The sequence below is a fragment of the Camellia sinensis genome, chromosome 15, assembly GCF_055761805.1.
Source record: "Camellia sinensis isolate YWXY chromosome 15, ASM5576180v1, whole genome shotgun sequence".
Classification (NCBI taxonomy): Eukaryota; Viridiplantae; Streptophyta; class Magnoliopsida; order Ericales; family Theaceae; genus Camellia; species Camellia sinensis.
Genome location: NC_138975.1, coordinates 10,965,696 through 10,985,773, shown reverse-complemented (window position 1 = coordinate 10,985,773; position 20,078 = coordinate 10,965,696). Strand labels below are relative to the sequence as shown.

General features: G+C 39.3%; 1 protein-coding gene across 2 annotated transcripts in view; it reads left to right on the top strand.

Annotated features, from left to right (window-relative positions):
* LOC114275288 (putative F-box protein At3g58860) overlaps nt 1-18,258 on the top strand; it is a 29,136-nt gene extending 10,878 nt beyond the window's left edge. Inside the window, exons 2-5 of one of the 2 annotated variants that reach the window (XM_028217298.2) lie at nt 11,503-12,758; nt 16,476-16,667; nt 17,183-17,394; nt 17,975-18,258. In XM_028217298.2, the coding sequence (XP_028073099.2) occupies nt 11,505-12,758; nt 16,476-16,667; nt 17,183-17,377 (1,641 nt within the window). In that variant the 5' untranslated portion in view covers nt 11,503-11,504 and the 3' untranslated portion in view covers nt 17,378-17,394; nt 17,975-18,258. Of the gene's footprint in view, nt 1-11,502; nt 12,759-16,475; nt 16,668-17,182; nt 17,395-17,974 lie in introns of those variants that run through there. The other variant, XM_082909733.1, reaches the window with a different exon arrangement.
* The last annotated feature ends 1,820 nt before the right edge of the window (nt 18,259-20,078 follow it).

Sequence of the window (20,078 nt, the reverse complement as noted above, 5' to 3'; positions counted from 1 at the left end):
CCACACCCACAGGTGGGCATACATACGGCCGTGCCACAAAGCGTCGGGGATCATCCACCAGAGTATTCAAGGATAAGGTGGAAATGGTACGTGACCAGCGTGTAATCAGCGGCTGGCAAGACTTCACTTTCTCAAATGTCCGAGACCCATCAGTATCGAGCACGGGGATGCCATCTTTATCCACTATCTCCCGAAGAACCTCCGCCTCGAATACAGTCGGAGCAGGGGCAAATTTTGGGAACCTCTCGAAGAAGAAACAAAGCAGGAACTGGCTGTGAATGAAGGAGACAGGCTCATATCGACCCACGGAGCGAACCATATCTCGATGTAGCAGATCCAGCCGATAATAGAGATTCCCAAGAAATAGGGGAGCCAAAGGGATCCGATCTCCTCTGAAGAGCCTGACTGCCAAGGGGAAGACGAAAGGATTGAGGGAATCCGGAGGTGTGCTCGGAAGAATGAAGAATGAAAGGAAGCAAGCCAGAAATCCCAAGAAATAGAGCCTGGAGCCATACATCGGACCGGCCTCATACTCCCGAGAGTCAGGGTCAGCATCTCTGGCCAAGGGCTGAAGATCCTTGAAGAAGTGGCGGATCCATGCAGTATAGGAGGCACGGTCCGTCCTTACTCGACTAGTCCTTCTCGCTGAACCATCGAAAACGGAACTCCACCGACCACAAGTTTGAAGATTTAGCTTCAGAGATTGGATCAAAGAATCATCTTCAGGGGGTGTCTGCTCAGGGTCGAAGGCATCAGGGCCGGTCACTTCCAGACGCAGCAACATGAACACATCCTCAAGGGTGGGCCCCATCTCGTGCTGGCCAAGTATAAAGGTGTGTCTCGGTGCTCCACCGAAGAGCCATGGCTTCCAGGCTAGCATTGTTGCGACGGATGGATAGAGATCTAGATATTTTCACCGGGATCAATAACCGGGCCTCCTAAAGCCGTTGACAGAGGCTCTTGTCTGAAAGGACATCATCGACCCACTCCTGCCAGCCGAAAGGAGGATTTGAGAAGGCCTTGAACTGAGGATAACAGTATGGAAAGTCCCCCCGCTCAATCCGAAAGCGTAGCACCGAGGAAGGAGAAATGAGGGCCTCATGTCCAGAGTCAGTGTCCTCAGTGAGACATAATGGAGCCCCCTTCGGAGATAGAAGAGAAGTGGTAGAGGTAGCCGCCCGCCAGAAGGGGTCCTTCCGACCAAAATAAGGAGATTTCCTCCACTCAGATGCCGGAGGTACATCCCTCTCTTTCATGAGAGCCGGTTCTGATGACCCCGAGACTACGGGTTTCTTTCGAGAAGACATATGGCTGAAATAACAGGTATAAATAGCAAGGAGTTGACCGTATTAAAATTTAGAATATTGGAATTAAAGCAACACATTCGAATGAAATTTCGGCATCAACTATTCGTTTATCAGAGAATCCATGAATTCAACAAATTCTACGAGGAATTTTTATACCAAGAGTTCAGGCACGATGTCTACTATGCTAAGGGCCACAACAATCAGTCATTTTTATAATAAGATTTACATGATGGGCTTATCAATAGATTCAACCCCGGAAGTCATCAACAATTCATTTTCTCGAGTATTTTTCAAGCTCAACAAATTGTAATACCAATGGGTGTATCATCAACATACAGAGTTCAGGTTTCTATCATCAATAAGAGGTGCAATGTCATGGGTCGCTTTGTGATGAAGTTCAATCGGGTCAATTTCTCAAAGTCACTATGTTCCATATTAAAGGTTCAATTTATACAGGGTTCAAAATTTGGACAGAGTGAAGTTCAATAGCAAATTTCAGGTCCGAGATCCGAAGTATATTACATTGCTCATCAGTAGCAAGATTTAATGGATTGTCGTGCAAGCTACAAGAATGTTCCTCCCAAGTCAATATTATTTTTTGCTCAATTCAAGTGGCAAATATTCTATTATGACGGCAAAATTCAGCAGCAATGGTTCAAGTTATACAATAGCCCATAATTTCTTTGGCAAATTTCAAGTCAGAAAATCCAGTTAAATAAATCCCACAGCCTATTTCAAAAATTGCAAAGCCCAAACAAATTCAAGATTCACATTGGGATTTCAAATCACCGATATTATTTTTTTTATTTAATGTATCAATGCATGGATTCATTCGTTTATTTGTTTATTTATTTATATATATATATATAAATATATATATATAAACAGTGCTGCCACCATACAAAGAATATATATATATAAATAAAATAAATAAATAAACAAAACAATTAAAAGAACTTGCTCACAGATTCAAGCCAATGGAGGAAGAGCACGGCTGGAAGTAGTGGCGAGACCACAAACGCGAGACAGATACACCTAAGGCCGACGCCGAGTTGAGCAGGCGCTAAGCAAGACCACACACGTCGCGTTGAGTGGGCGCACGTATGTGGTCGGCGCTGGATAATTCGAAGACGGAAGTAACAGTGGCACCACAGAGGAGTCGGCAACCACACACGTCACGTTGAGTGGGCAACGTGTGTGGCCTGCGTTGGAATAGTTGAAGCCGACGGCGGGGTTCCAGCAGAGTGAAGGCAATAGTGAGCGACGTTGGGCAGTCGAGGTACGCGTCACAGGTGATGTCACGGAGACGACGCTGTTAGTGGCTCTAGAAAGCCAGAAGCAGTAGTGATGTTACAGAGATGCCGGCGTTGGTGTTATTCGGTGAAACAGGGCTCCGGAAAGTCTGGATTTCTGAGGAAATTGCGTTGATTGGCTCTGCAATAACAACCAATGTGCACACGGCTTCAACCTCTAATCTGTTAAAAGAAGAATGTGTGTCATTGAAGTCATGGATTTTGAAATAAAATTTTCCACAAAAAGCTGCTACAAAAACAAATTCATATATATACAAGAGGAAGAGGCTCAAGAATGGTGGAAATATAAGCTGAAAATCAGAAAGGTTTACGGACTGTGATCAACAAAACAGAAGCTAAGCGACGTTAGGCCAGACCACACACGGCGTTGAGTGGGCAAACGTGCGTGGTCGGCGTTGGATGAGCGAGGCCGAAAGCAGCGGTGATGCCGCAGCAGAGTTGGTGACCACACACGATGCGTTGAAAGGGCAACGTGTGTGGTTGGCACTGGAGCAAGCAGCGGCGTCGGCGTCGGCGTCGGTACTGGTCAGTTGAGAAAGGCAATGGCAGTAGGACCACGGAAGAGGCTGGTGTTGGCTTGACGACGTTGTCACGACACCGATGATAGCCGAGGGTGTAGCCGCCAATGGTGTGCAAAATGACGATGAACAGACGAAGCAGGAGCTTGGTCGAAGTTGGCGCAGGTTGATGGCTGGGTTGCGACGCTAGGACAAGTCAGTGACGGGTCTGTGGTGTCTGTAACAGTCAGAGCTGGGTCTTCAACGGCGACGGCGGCGGCGGGACTGGAAGTTGCAATGGAGGTCTGTGCAGAAACGAAGTGCAGAAACGAAGCTTTTTTGAGGATGAAGTTGGGTCTCTCGATATAGAGAGAGAGAGAGAGAGAGAGAGAGAGGGAGAGAGAAGACCGGAATGGGTGCGGCGGCTGTGCAAAGTTTGTAGGGTTTAGGTTTTTTGAGTCTTTCCTTAAGTAGAAAAAAGAAGAGGCATCATGCTTGGTATATTCTATCACACATTCCTTCATATATATCTATACATAACTGCCTGCTGACTCACGGATTTGCCAAACAAAAAGAATATTTGCCAAAAAAAAAAAAAAAAAAGAGTACAAAAAAAAAAAATTTTTGCTTGTCAATTTTTTCTGTAAATTGAAGTGCGTCATCAACTTTATCCATAGGCTCTGTCGTGACAAAACGTTTTTTTTTTTTTGGGAACGTGATGCGAAACAAGGTTGAAGAAATGACAGTATGCATGTCTGAGAAATTTAAAATTTCTCATACACGGAAGGGGCAAATGTAAGAGGGGCTAATTTGAGCCCACTAAATTATTTAGGCCCAATAGCCCAAGATTAGTGGGCCCAAATTTATCGCAAGTCCAAGACTGGTGGGACCAGATTTATCACCATCAAATGGGCTAAATGGCTCTAAGCCTCGAAAGGGTTCGGATCCACGAACCTAGAGACTTACTCGGGCCCGGACTCGAAAGGGTATTAAGCAAGCCTAGAGATCCGAGGCACTCGGACTCGAAAAGGTTCGGACCCACGAATCTAGAGATCCGAAGTACTTGGCTTCGAACGGATTCAGACGCAATCTAGAAGTCGCTCCGTTAATGAGTCCCAGAACACTTGCGGGCTCGGAGCTTTCCGGGATCTACGCACCAGAACCATGGGCGTAATGGAGTTCGAACAAAGGACCCGATCCCGAGGACGGTGAGTGGAGATAAATTCACTCTTCGGTTAAACTAGCCTATACCCGGGTCGAGGTGGCACGACCCCGGGGGGTCCATGAGACTCGGCAATATTTTTGCGGCAGGACGTCCTCTGGGACTACCCCTGACCCTTTGGGATGATTGGGGATCATTGGTTAGGTGTGGCTAAGAAGAAGGGTTCGCCGAGGGATTGATCTCCTCTTCGGGGTTTTCTCATCCTCGGAGAAGTCACCTCCTCGGAGAAGTCACCTCCTCGGAGAAGTCACCTCCTCGGACAAGGTGGTTAGAGAGAATATCCCCCATGTGCCTTGCACATGGGCTCCATCCTACATCATGAGGTGCCTATAAATAGCACCCACCCATAGCTTTACAAGGGATGGATTTTGGAGATTTTTGAACTCTTGGGAAAGAACTAATTTCCCCTCTCCATTATCAACCTTGAGAGGAGAGTCTTGCCATTATTCTATTCTCTAGCCATTTTGCCTTCTTCTTCACCCAATCTCTTATCTCCATCATCTCCTTTGTTGTTGTGTTCCTAAGTTGAGATTATTGAAGAATCTAAGCCTCTCATCATATTCTAGAGAATTCGATCTTCGAATTTTCTAACTCTTTTCGTGAACCCTCTCCTACAAACTTTTGTTTGTTAATTCGTTAAATTTGCAAACTGATCTCAAACAAGCTTTTGTGAGCATTTTAGGGTTATCAAACTGAGTCGAATGAACAATTGACCGTTTAAGTTTGATTTTATTAAAATATATTCAAGTTTAATTTGCTTATTTACCAACTGAACTCAAATGAGTTTTTAACAAGTCGAATCGTGAGTTAAACTTTGGTTTGTTATCAATATTTGTTTCTTTTTTGTTTGCTTATTTTCACCTAATTAGCTATTTTAGTTATTTTTTTGACTTTTTATGTAAAAACGTCCAAAAAAGCAGACAGAATAGTGTGCTTGGTTTGAGTTTTTTGGATTAAATTTTTTGAAAATTGAGTTTTTTTATTTTTGTGTTTTTTTTTTGTTTTTAGTGAATATTTTTAAAATTTTAATTTTTTTAAAAATTTTTTTAGATGCACCTTATATAGATATATCTAAAAATTAAAAAAATTTGTGAAAAATATATTTTAAAAAATTAATAAATACATAAAAATACAAAAAAAATATATTGAATTCTTTTTTCTTTTTTCTTTTTTTTTTTGTATTTTTGGTATTTAGTGAATTTTTAAAAGGTTTTTTTCACAATTTTTTCACTTTTTAGGTATATTTATGCTAGGTATGTCTAAAAAGCAAAAAAAAAAATTGCTTAAAATATTAAAAAAATTCAGTAAAACAAAAAAAACGGAAAACAAGAAAGTAGAATTTTCTGAAAAGTATTTTTGGAAAACTGTAACCAAAAAATTAATTTTTGGTGATAACTTTTTTTTTTTTTTTAAATACTATTTTAGGTGGTTCTCAAATTTAGCTTAATGAACTTTTTTTAAAAAAAATTTAGATAAACAAAAATAAGCACTTTTTTTTATTTTAATTTTGGATTTTTTAAATATTTTTTTTTTGGAATTTTGTAAGAAAAATTTACTTTTTAGATTCGTTGACAAAGTCAAAAAAAATTAACATAATTTTGAAAAAATGTCGGAAAAACAATGGGAAAAAGAGGTGGCTTATTTCTAACTTTCCAAGCAGATTATTTTATTTATTTGTTTGTTTGTTTGTTGTTGAATCCTTTCATTTATAATTTTGATTAAGCGAATTCTGTCTGTTAATATTATACTGTTAATATAATACTATATAATACTATATATATATATCATTGTTAATACTATATATGATAGTGTGAATATATTAAATATAATATCGACAGAGGCTTTCGGCTGCTTTCGGCGCCTCCTCCTTTCGGCGTCCTTTTTATTATTTTATTACATTCCATCATCATGATGTCTTGTATCAGAACTCCTATATAATGGAGTCTCTAATTTTGTTTCAGACAGAGTGTTAATAATACAGAAACCTCTTTCAATATTACTCTCTCAATTCTCTCAATTTCTCTTTCATGGTATCAGAGCACAGGTGTGTGTCCTAAGTCTCTGCATTAGTACTGCGTACCTCGTCCTTACCTAATACACAGATTGGACAGTACCATCACCTTCGTCTCTTCACGACGAAGCCAACGCCACCAGATTCATCATCATCTGCCGCCGCACGCGCCTCCACGCGCCGCCAGAACATTCGGCCACGCGCTCACTCGATTCAGACGCGCTCTACGCGCTCCTACACTATCCGGTGCTATTGTGCGCCCCGGCTTCATCTGCTAACGTGAGCCGCGTGTTTCTGACGTCAGCCGACGTCAGCCCTAGCTGCTTCCGTGCACCTGTGCCTCTCACCTGCTAACGTGCACCGCGCCACTCTCTGCTAACGTGCGCCGCGCATCAGCCTGTTTGACCAGATTCGTTGACTTTTCCTTTTTCGGCCTTTCTGGTCATATTTTTGGTCAGTTCACTCATTTTCTGACTAATTTCGACCTTCTGAATTCACTGGTAACCTCAGTTTTTTCAGATTCTACCTCATTTGTGCTATTTTTCTCTCATGGATCGCCTAGACTCCACTACCCACCCTATTTCCGCTATTCTTGACGGGACTAATTATGTCCTATGGGCACAAGCTATGTCTGGCTTCCTCAAAGGAAAGAAACTTTGGCGCATCATTACTGGGGATGTGTGCAAACCCGTTCCCGAGAACACAGATTCCGCTGCCACAGACTCCACTGCCAAATATATCGACCGACTGGAAGATTGGGATAGTAAAAACTATCAGATCATCACTTGGTTTCGCAATACTTCTATTACATCTATCAGCCTTCAGTTTGGTCGGTTCCAACTTGACTCTGCTTCCTCTCCTGCCAAAGCCATATGGGATTTTTTACATGAACGCTATCAGACTATTGGCCTTGCTCACCAATATCAGCTTCTGAGTCATCTTCACGGTATGCGCCAAGAAACCACTCAAACCATTAATGATTTTCTCTCCCAAATGTATTATGCTTGGGATCAGCTCGCTCTTTCTGAACCTCCATGGGACTGTACTAAGGATGCTACCTTGTTTACTACTTACCGTGACCAACAGCGCTTGGTTCAGTTTCTCATGGCTCTCACTCCTCGCTTTGAGCCAGTACGCGCATCTCTCCTTCATCGAACTCCTTTACCCACTCTTGAGCAAGCAATTTCAGAACTGTTGTCCGAGGAAACTCGATTTGGTACTCTCCATCCACACCCTGTGGACTCTGTTCTTGCCACTCCCCAGATTCGAAGTTCTCCTTCCTCACCTTCACCACAGAGGTCCAATGCCTGCAATTACTGTCACAACCGCAATCTTCCATCGACTCATCTTCTGGTTAATTGTCCAGTTCGTCTTTGTCGGTTTTGTAACAAGACTGGCCCTGGTCATCTCCAACAAGATTGCTTCCGCAATCCCGCCCGTGCCTCTCGCAATGGTCCTTCCACCGGGAATTTTTCTCGCAGCCACTCTCACCGTTCTGGGACTCCGTTTAAACCAATACCTGCTCAACGCACTGCTGCTGCTGCCTCCGAGGATTTACCTTCCTCTGCCTCTATAGACCCTTCCACTCCAGTCTACTCTTAAACCGATGTCGCAGCCATGTTTCAACATTTTTGGCAGAATTCCGGTACTCCTCCATCTACTGCTTTATCTGTCACCGCAGGTAACACTTCTTGGTACTTTGATTCCGCTTGTTGTAATCACATGACCTTTGACCCTACTATTTTTACTCCTCTATCTTCTCCTCCTCATGTTCCTTCTATCCATACTGCTGATGGGTCTCTTCTGTCTGTAAGTCATGTTGGTTCTGTTTCAACCTCTCACTTATCTTTATCCCATGTCTATCTTATGCCTGCTCTTACTTTAAATCTTATCTCCATTAGTCAATTATGTGAGCATGGTCTAACTGTTACCTTTTCCCGTACTGGTTGTTTGGTGCAGGACCCTCGGACGGGGCAAACTCTTGGGATAGGCCGTAAGCATGGACGTCTCTACGAACTCATCCATCTTCATGTTCCAGACTCCTCTCAGATCACAGCTCCTACCACTACTACCACTGCTACCACTACTCCTCCTTTATCTCCTTTTCATCTTTGGCATTGTCGTTTAGGCCATCTTTCTGTTGGTCGTTTAAAATCTCTAATTTCCAGTGGTTGTTTAGGTCATGTAAGTTCTGATGTTTTAGATTGTGTGTCCTGTCAACTTGCCAAACAACCTGCTTTGTCGTTTAATAAAAGTGACTCTGTTTCTCTTGCACCATTTGATCTCATTCATTCTGATATTTGGGGACCTTCTCCTACTCCTACTATGGGAGGCGCACGCTATTTTGTTGTTTTTATAGATGATTTTTCCCGTTTTACCTGGTTGTTTCTTATGAAAACTCGCTCTGAGCTCAAACAACTTTATTACAATTTTGCTACAATGGTTAAAACTCAATTTTCTAAAAATATTAAGATTTTTCGCTCCGACAATGCCATGGAATATAAAGATCTTGACTTTCTTTCCTTTCTTCAGAGTCATGGTACTCAACCTCATCGTTCCTGTCCCAGTACGTCTCAACAAAATGGACGTGCTGAACGGAAACATCGACATATCCTTGACACTACTCGAGCTCTCCTACTGTCTTCCTCTTGTCCGGAACATTTTTGGGGCGAGGCAGCTCTCACTGCTGCTTACACTATCAATTGTATCCCAACACCTGTCATTCACAATCACACTCCTTATGAGCGTCTACATGGCACCCGTCCTCCTTACACCAACCTTAGGGTCTTTGGATCTGCCTGTTTTGTTCTTCTCCAACCTCATGAACGTACCAAACTTGAACCACGTTCTCGCCTTTGTTGCTTCTTAGGGTATGGTATTGAACACAAGGGGTATCGTTGTTGGGACCCTCTCTCCCAGCGCCTCCGTATCTCTCGTCATGTAGTCTTTTGGGAACACAAAATGTTCTCCTCTCTCTCTCTCTTCCGTTTGTCCGTTCCCTCACCCTCTCTGTTTTTTACTGACCCTTCCACGGATCTGTTCTCTGATGACCTTCCTCCCTCACCCTTGCCGGCCTCTCCACCGCCCCTGCCGGACTCTCTCGAGACTGCCTTGCCTTCTGGTCTGTCCCAGGCCCCTGCTCGCTCTGATGGTCCTGCTCTTGCTTCCTCGGGATCCTCCTCTCCTGGTGAGTCTCTCCCTCTGGCTCCTCCTGCCTCTACTCGACCACACCGGGTAACTCAACCTTCTACTCGTCTTCGTGACTTTATTGTTGGTTCTACTGCTTTTTCCACTTATGAACCGACCTCCTATCGTGAGGCTCGCTCTAATCCTCTTTGGCAGCAAGCTATGACTGATGAATTGCAGGCTTTAGACAAAACTCACACTTGGGACATTGTTGATCTTCCTCCTGGCAAGACTGCCATTGGTTGCAAATGGGTCTACAAAATCAAAACTTGTTCTGATGGATCTATTGAGCGCTACAAAGCCCGCCTTGTTGCAAAAGGCTTCAACCAAGAATATGGTATTGACTATGAAGAGACGTTTGCTCCTGTTGCTCGTCTCACCTCTGTTCGCAGCCTGATTGCGGTTGCTACCTCCCGACACTGGGATCTTTATCAAATGGACGTGAAAAATGCTTTCCTTAACGGTGTTCTTCTTGAGGAGGTCTACATGCAACCTCCCCCTGGATCTACTTATCCCCCTCATAAAGTCTGCAAACTTCAGCGTGCTCTATATGGTCTCAAACAAGCTCCGCGCGCTTGGTTTGCCAAGTTCAGCTCCACTATTCATGACTGTGGTTTCACCTCCAGTTCTTATGATACTGCTCTTTTTATCCGCAACACTGCTCAAGGGACCACCTTGCTTCTCCTTTATGTGGATGATATGATTATCACCGGTGACGATCTTGATGGTATTAAATGCCTTAAACAGTTTCTTAGCCGTCATTTCGAGATGAAAGATCTTGGTCCTCTCAGCTATTTCTTGGGTCTTGAAATCTTCCATGATTCCACGGGGTCTTTTCTCTCTCAGGCTAAATATACCTCTGATCTTCTCACCCGTGCTGGTCTTACGGATTGCAAGACTGCCTCCACTCCTCTGGAGTCTCAGAGTCGTCTTACACCTCTTGATGGCACTCTTCTCTCTGATGCTACCCTATATCGTCAGCTGGTTGGCAGCCTTGTCTATCTCACTGTTACTCGTCCTGATATTGCCTATGCCGTTCATATTGTCAGCCAGTTTATGTCAGCTCCTCGTACCCCTCATTATGCCGCATTAGTTCGTATCCTTCGTTATCTCAAAGGTACCTTGTTTCATGGACTTCATTATTCCGCCCGCTCCTCTCTCCAGCTTCGTGCCTTTTCCGATGCTGATTGGGCTGGGGATCCTACTGACCGGCGCTCTACTACCGGGTTCTGCTTTTTCTTGGGTGATTCTCTTATTTCTTGGCGCAGCAAGAAACAATCTCTTACTGCTCGCTCCAGTACCGAGGCTGAATATCGTGCTCTTGCTGATACTACTCAGGAACTTCTCTGGCTTCGTTGGCTTCTTAATGACATGGGTGTTTCCCCCTCTGGTGCTACTGCCCTCTTTTGTGACAATCAAAGTGCTCTTCAAATTGCTCACAATGATGTTTTTCATGATCGCACCAAACACATTGAGACTGTCATTTTATTCGTCAACACGTCACTCATGGTACTGTCCATCTCCATCCCATCTCCTCTGCTGATCAACCTGCTGATATCTTTACCAAAGCCCATTCTCCTGGTCGCTTCGTTGAACTTGTCTCCAAACTCAAGTTGGTTGATGTTTGTCCTCCTTGAGTTTGAGGGGGGCTGTTAATATTATACTGTTAATATAATACTATATAATACTATATATATATATCATTGTTAATACTATATATGATAGTGTGAATATATTAAATATAATATCGACAGAGGCTTTCGGCTGCTTTCGGCGCCTCCTCCTTTCGGCGTCCTTTTTATTATTTTATTACATTCCATCATCATGATGTCTTGTATCAGAACTCCTATATAATGGAGTCTCTAATTTTGTTTCAGACAGAGTGTTAATAATACAGAAACCTCTTTCAATATTACTCTCTCAATTCTCTCAATTTCTCTTTCACTGTCAATATTATTATTTTTAGATATGGAGGAACTTGTGAGCAAGTCAATTGATGAGGAAATTGACAACATAGATCGTTGGTTATCTTTGCCTGAAGATGTCATCCATGGCATTATGTCTTTTCTTCCCACAAAAGAAATTGTTAGAACCTGCGTCTTGTCGCACCGATGGGAATGGATACAGGCTTCTTACCCGAATTTGGATTTCAATCAAACATGGTTTGGAGAGGAATTAATTTTTGGAAAATTCGAAAGTGATTATTTACTTCAAAGATATCCTGATATAGAGGTAAAAAGGGACAAGTTCATCAAATTTGTTGATGATACTCTATTAAGATATCATGAACAAAACTTTAGGATAAGGAAGTTCAAGCTTTACTTTACCCTAGTTGATTCTGCCATGGGTTCTCTTGTTGATAGATGGATTGCGTTGGTTATCAAATGCAGAGTAGAAGGACTACATATCTGGATCATACCTCCCGATTATGCATTATACACTTTACCCCATACCATCTTTTCTTCAAATTCAATACAGGCTTTGGAGTTGCAAAACGGTTGTAAGTTTGAACAGGCGTCACATAGACAGAGTATAAGATTTGTTTCTCTGCGAAAGCTATGTCTCAGACGTATGCATGTGGATATGCAATTGGTGGAGAATATTATCTCTAGTTGCCCTTTGATTGAGGAAATTGAACTTGATCAGTGTTTGGGATTGAAGAAGGTTCAGATTTCTGGTCTTCATAACCTCAAGATAGTTCGTGTAGTCCAAGGCAAGGACGGAATTGAGCTAGTTGACATTGAAGCACCAAGTCTGTATAGATTGTCCTATGAAACCTTCGCCACTAAGATTTCACCCTGCAAGTTCAACTTGATTGCCTGCCGGAATTTGAAACAGTTCACTTTATTAGAAGTTGTCATTGCAGACCAGCAGTTTAATGATCTTATTACTGAGTTTCCTCTCCTTGAGCGTTTGGTCGTGTTCGATTGCAATTTGTTGGAAAGGGTTAAGATTCAAAATCAATGTCTAAAGGATCTTCGTTTCATACATTGCAACAAACTAGAGGAGATTGAAATTGATGCTCCTAATTTACATTCATTCCACTATTGTGGTAATTTGATTCCCTCGATAGCGTCAAAAAGTGCTTCAGGACAATGGAAAGCTGATTTCAGATTATACCAGAATAATCGTCTGAACTCTCAATGGTTCCATGGGATCAGAGATTTCCTCACAAGAACAAAATATTTTAAAGCTTTGACCTTGGTATTCTGTTGTTTTGAGGTATATCAACTAATACATGTACAATACTTGAACGGTTAATAATCATGTGAATGACAACTTATATCAATTTTTGCCCTTGCTTTTATGGATCTCTTTTACAAAGTTTTAATTCATTTATAGAGCGAAGTTCTTGTTTGGATTCTTTTCAATATGTTACTTTCTAGCAAAAATTACATCTTAGCCCACAAGCTTGATCATTATGAAATATCAATTGGTTGAAGTTTCTTTTTCTAGACATTGAATATGTGGAAAACTAATTTTAATAATTTCAAGTTGTTATTCATTTTTTCTGTGATTGTGCATTTATGCAAGTATGTGAATGTGTGTTGGTATATTTGTATGCATATTCTTGTAGACTACATTGTTTACATGCTCAGTATATGCATATTCATTTTTAATATTTGTCATCTAGTAGTTGGCAATCTTAATAAGGTTCTCGAAGAACTTCAATTATAGTTATGTAATAATATCATTATGTATTCACGTTAGAGTGAGTTAGTCCCCAAAGAATTTACTAGTTGTTAACACCATAAATCTGCAATTTTTATTATTATTTATTATTTATATAATTGCAGGACACGTGGCATCCTCTTATTCATTAGGAAGTTAAAAGAAGTTATAGAGATAATGGAGAATATGAAGGACAAAGTGGATGAGTGGGAGGACAAAGTGGATGAGTGGAATGACACATGGCAAGACAAGAATGAAGATGGAAGAAATGGGTAGTTACTAAGTAGTTATTGCTGTATTTTTTCTTCTATAAATAGCCATTAATGGCTACATTGTAAAGGATCCAGAATTCATAATCAAAGACACTTGATTTCAATATTTCTTGTTATTTTCCTTATCTTAGGAGTAGTTTAACATAGATTTATATTTCGAAGCATTTATTTTCAGCATTTCCATTTCGAAGCATTTTATGCACTTTCTTTTCGAAGCATAGGAGTAGAGGTAAGTAATTATTACTTTGATTGTTCACTCAATCATCTTTCTCCGTTCCCCATTCTTCTTTTAATTTTTCTTTTCTTTACACTTGGCAATCTTGAAGTCCTCTTCGTTGAGGCAAAAGAACCGTCAACACAATCGCTTGATAATTGGCTTGAATTTAATCTGTAAGGATTTTTCAATCCTTGCTGGCACGCTCGCATTTATGATATTTTCCTTCGTAGGAAAAATAAGCCAACATTTTAGCCAACATTTTTTGGCACGCCCGGTGGGACGTCAAGTGTAATAAATGGAAAATGAATTGGATTTGTCCATTTCAAATAGTCTAGATGAAATTTATTGGCGTAAACAAGAAATTTTGGATCTTCAAGAAGAGATTCATTTTCTTGATGAAATAAATTTTCATCCCTTACAATATTATTTGGTGGAAGAACAAAGACACCATTTAATTGGAGAAATTCATCAACTTGATATGGAAATTCGCCAATGGAATGATGAGTTATCAACTCTCACTACCAAGTCTTTAACTGAGGCCTTAATGGCCGGAATTGGTGAATTTTTTCAGAATTTTTCCATGGTTAAAAATAGCAAAAGCAAAGAATTGATTTCATCAATGGCTCGGGGGGTTCAAGAATCCGTTTTTAAAGAGCCAAATTATGAAATTAACACAACGAAAGAGCATGTTCTTGAACCAAATTTGGCTAAGAATGATGTTCCATGTATGACTCGGGGGGTCCAAAAACCAAATTTTAGAGAGTCAAGTCATGAAAATAATATATCTATGGGTGATTTTCATAAGCCATTAATGGCTAACATGGAAAAACAACCCATTTTGCCAAATAATTATGAAAACCTATTCGGCAAAAGTCATGTTTTTAAAACAAACATGGTCAAGAACAATGAACAAGCCACTGTTCATGAATTCAAAATTTTTGACATTTTTCAAAATGTCAAAAAGTATAAATTTTCATGGTCACACTATACCATGACTTTTGGTGTTCAAAATCCTTTTTGGATTTGTGGTTCACATCAAAATATAATTATGATGATGTGGTTAATAAAATTAACAAATTGTTCTTATGAGTTCGAAGCACTAAGAACAAGGGATGACCATTTAAAATGCATGAACTTGGCTAGAAAAAGCCTTTGCATTTAAATAAATGGTTGAGAATGGCTTATCTTTTCAAATTGATGGCCAGTTGTTTGTATGTACACAATCAAAGCATCGAAGATACATTCGAAGCATCAAGAGTTGTTTCGAAGGTTGATTACTTCACATTCGAAGCTGTATAAAGCTTTGAAGATACATTCGAAACATCAAGAGTTGTTTCGAAGGTTGATTACTTCACCTTCGAAACTGTATAAAACTTTGAAAACTTTCGAAATGTGTACATCTCTTCAAATATATGTAAAATGACAATTAATTAGTTGTCGAATAATGCCTGTTTTTGGCATCATAAGTTGGCTCGAAGAACAACAGTTTTGGTGTCTTCGAAGAATTAATAATTGGTTCGAAGCACAAAATTAATATTTTCATTAATTCTGTGTGAACCAGAACATATAAGTTTTGAATAACCACAATGTTGGCCAAAAACAGCTTCGAAAGCCGTTTTGCCATAAGTTGCTTCGAAAGCCGTTTTGCCATAATTTTGTAAGCTTCGAAGCACTCTATCTTGTATCAACAACAGCTTCGAAGAAATAATAATGGAGGTTATGAACCTTCGAAGCTTTGTCGAGTATTTTTGAGGATGTAATTCGTCTTTGGTCGGTTCCATCGACCTTCGAAGAATGATTTTGGTTCTTTATATCACTTTCGAAGCTTGTTACTAGTAATAATTCGAGTCATCTTGTCATAATTTCATACTCATTCGAAACACTTTATTGGTGTTGTTACATCATTCGAAGCACTTTGCTGCTTAGGTTAGTCATGTGCTTGGTTCGGCCCTTCAAAAATTCAAATAAACATCATTTTTAAGGGCCGCGGGGGGTAATGTTAACACCATAAATCTGCAATTTTTATTATTATTTATTATTTATATAATTGCAGGACACGTGGCATCCTCTTATTCATTAGGAAGTTAAAAGAAGTTATAGAGATAATGGAGAATATGAAGGACAAAGTGGATGAGTGGAAGGACAAAGTGGATGAGTGGAATGACACATGGCAAGACAAGAATGAAGATGGAAGAAATGGGTAGTTACTAAGTAGTTATTGCTGTATTTTTTCTTCTATAAATAGCCATTAATGGCTACATTGTAAAGGATCCAGAATTCATAATCAAAGACACTTGATTTCAATATTTCTTGTTATTTTCCTTATCTTAGGAGTAGTTTAACATAGATTTATATTTCGAAGCATTTATTTTCAGCATTTCCATTTCGAAGCATTTTATGCACTTTCTTTTCGAAGCATAGGAGTAGAGGTAAGTAATTATTACTTTGATTGTTCACTCAATCATCTTTCTCCGTTCCCCATTCTTCTTTTAATTTTTCTTTTCTTTACACTTGGCAATCTTGAAGTCCTCTTCGTTGAGGCAAAAGAACCGTCAACACAATCGCTTGATAATTGGCTTGAATTTAATCTGTAAGGATTTTTCAATCCTTGCTGGCACGCTCGCATTTATGATATTTTCCTTCGTAGGAAAAATAAGCCAACATTTTAGCCAACACTAGTCAGCGAGCATCATTGGCTAGACAAATTCATGTTTACATTTATGTAATTCTAACTCAATCTGATGTTATGTTATTATGCTTTTGACATGGATTGTTAAGATTACATTTAACAAGGAAGAGTTCAGCAACATATTGGTTCCTTCAATTCCTGTGCTTGAGCACGTAGAGCTGTGTGTAGTATCATCTTCACTATGTTATTCTGCTCTTCTGGATGAACTGCTGTGGAGTTGTCGCCCTAAAACTCTTTCCATACACTTTGCGGAGTTGGTGTCCCCAAACAAATTCATTAAGGTACGATTATTTCACTACATGTTCTTGTTATTTGTAGTGCTTCGACTACTCATATGTGGTTGTATCTACATTCTTTTTATTCATATTTAGTGTTGTTTAACATGTTTATTCCTTCTATAACTTTAAAAAGTTTTGAATTTTAATTAGAAAAAAATTTATTCAATAAGATGGTGTGAGGAAAGCAAAGAAAAGTAGCCATTATTTCGATGTTAAAGTGGGAAAGAATGTGAAGGATTAGCCAATTCCGAAGGATCTGGATGGGTTAGATCCTTGCGATCCTCTTGTAGAAATTAACTTAGATATGCTTTCCTTTTGCTTTTCTTTCCGAAACATTAGGAGGGATACTTTTTGGCATGTCCTTTCTTTTCCTTCATATTTAAACTAGTTCCCTTCTAGATCCCCAAGAGCAATCTTTTCAAGTTTATTCTACGTTTACTACTTGTCTTGTTGTTTGCCTGACTTATATGGGTGGTAAAAGATTGTAACTATTTGGCTGTGATATACATGATTTGCAGGTCCTTCGCGAGAAGTTTGCGCACAAATTTGATTTGAATTGTTGTGATTTAAGCAGTGTCCGATGTTGGCAGCATGATTTGAACGATTTTGAGTGCTATGACGGAGATGGGAGGCCTCTTCCTTGGAATGCTATATCAGATGAATGGACAAATGTTGAGAAAAGCAGAAAAATGCGCATCACATTCACATGGTGACATTATTGACGCAGCAGGTTTAAACTATTTGGATATCGAATCAATTTGATTTACTCTCTTTAAAAATTCATTTCTTTTACCAGATAGATCCCTGTTCAATGCTTCAACTAACAATAGGAAAATTTATTTTGAATAAGCATGGTCTCAAAATGGGAATTAAATGCCTAAAAATTGGGCATAGTATCTTCTTTTATGATTTAGTGCATTTGATAATATATGATATCATCTGTCTTTTGGATCATAGATTGACTGAGAGTCGGCTTTAGTTTTATGTTAGAAAGACTTAACGGGTAATTAATGGTGAATATGCTCAGCGCAAGGCAATTAGGTATTTTTAAATTAAAAAAAAATTAGAAATTCAATAACCACATATTTGGTTGATTGAACTTATAATTAGCCTAGGTTTTTTTGAAAGGCACTCTGCCTATGGATTGGGGGGATTGGGTGTCTAATTCTCCTTTACATCTCATCTCAGCATTGTCGGTTGGCTCAGTTTAACTTCTTGTATAGAATTCCATAACTAGAAGATTAAACTGAAAATATGACCTCTGCAATGATTTAAATGATTAGTTGTTATCTTGTTATTTTGTTTTTCAGAAAGCAATAAATAAAGATGGCCCTAGGAGGATTAAAGATGAAAGGATGCATCATCTCTGACTGAAATTGGTGAATCTATTTATTTGTGGATTGTGCTGTCGGAAGGGGTTAATTTTTATTGGATATTTATTAATTTGAATATTTAAGACAATGGTAGCTGCATTTATGTTTGCTTCTCCATAATACGATTTTGTTTTCTTTTTTTTGAACATTAGTGAAAGCCTATCTTTTGCTGACTAGTGTATATTTATGATTTATAAATTCAAAAATTTGAAAATTATGCATTGAGAGTGCGAACTTCACAGTTTTATTATATGAAGTTCAGATTCCTTTGTTTGGAAGGGAATTCTTTCGAGTAGAGTTCATTTCTAAAGGACCATGTCACTGTGATCTGAAGAATCTGTGGATATCTAGGACCCTTGGGTTCGAGGAGTTATTTGGTCATCTTGGGGGCATGGCTTAGTAGTGTTTGGTGGTGCATTAGGAGTATTGTGATCGGTGGATGGGCTGAGGGTTTACGATTTTGTGTTGTAACATGGGGAATAAATATCTCCCTTGCATCCTTGACCTAACTATTAGGGGTGATCAACGGATATTCTGATCCGCTCAAACAAACCGAACTGAATCGATCTGTCGCATTTTGAACGGATGCGTGATGATGAGCGGACTGTTGCGGATTAATTTTTCTCCAATCTGTCTAGTTTTAGATAAATAATAGATTTGAGGTTTCTTTTGCTGTAATTGAATCGTCAAACCACAAACATCCTAAGTAATTTATAAGATTTAGTGCTTTCAATTTGTTTAAATATTCTATTTGTATTTTTAATTGAAAAAGAATTTAGATATTCTGTTGTGTTTTCAATTTGAAATTCCTTTTATCAAATGGCAAGTGTTAATATTTGGTATTTTTGTATGGAAAATATAAGACTTAATTTTGACATTTTTACATTTTAAAAAAAAATCAAATTAAATAGTTTTTCAATAAAAAAAAGAGTAATGAATTGGTTTTGATAATGCATGGTTTTCTTATATGTATTTATTATTGGTATTTGACAATTTACTTGGTAATCTTTTGGTTATGTTGAGTTGGATTGTTATCTAAAAAAAAATGTTGACAAGTTATTGTATTATACTTAAAATTTATAAAAGTTTAAACCGTCAATCTAATTCGCATTCATTCGCCAATCCGCTTAATCCACATCTGCCAATTCGGCGAGCAGATGCAGATTGATTTTTTTCAATCTACCAATCTGACAAATGAACAGTGAATTAGAGGTTTTCGGCCGTAACCGAACTACGAACACCCCTACTAACTACTAGAAATCAGCATTTTTTATTTTTTCTCGCTATTTTGCCTAATAAATCATAAGTAGAAATTGTACTAAACAAACTTTTAAAATAAAAAATTAGAAAATTCATTTTATTTCTTTATAATTTGGCTATATGACACATTTTATCTTTTTGTTATTTAAAAATAGCCGAAGGCCCATATGGATTATAGTAAAATACTAACTCGTTAATTTATTAACATTTATTTTTAAGCTATTAGTCCATTATTGTCACTATAATCAATAGGAAAAAGCGTGGTCGAATTGGAGGGGACTTGAATGGTCTGAATAGGTGTTGGCCTGTCGGCCGCCCAAATGATCGGTCAGACGTTTGCCCGGACAACCGGGTGAAAGATTGTCTACCGCGGTTGTCACCTTTGTTGACGGCGGCTGTCAGTCTCTTCGCTGGACGACCGGCAAGGTGAATTTCGAGCTATTCGAGCCAACCTCATATTCGGGCTACCAAGCATTGCTCTAATCAATATCATCACTATCATCAATAAGCAAACCTTTAAACATCTTTTATAATTGACACAATCTTCTGCTTTTCGAGCAGAAACAATTTGCTTAGCTTCACATATGCCGACCTAGGGTATTATTTTTAATGTTGGAAAACGATTTTATAAAAATCTTATTTTTTTCTAATTTTAAGTCAAAATTAAGGTGGGATTCATGCATTATTTTTTGTGGAAAGTTTTGGACAAAGTGAGTTGGATCCAAAATTCATTATGCGTGCGCTGTTGCCGTCGGACGGGACTGAGTATGGGTGTGGGTCG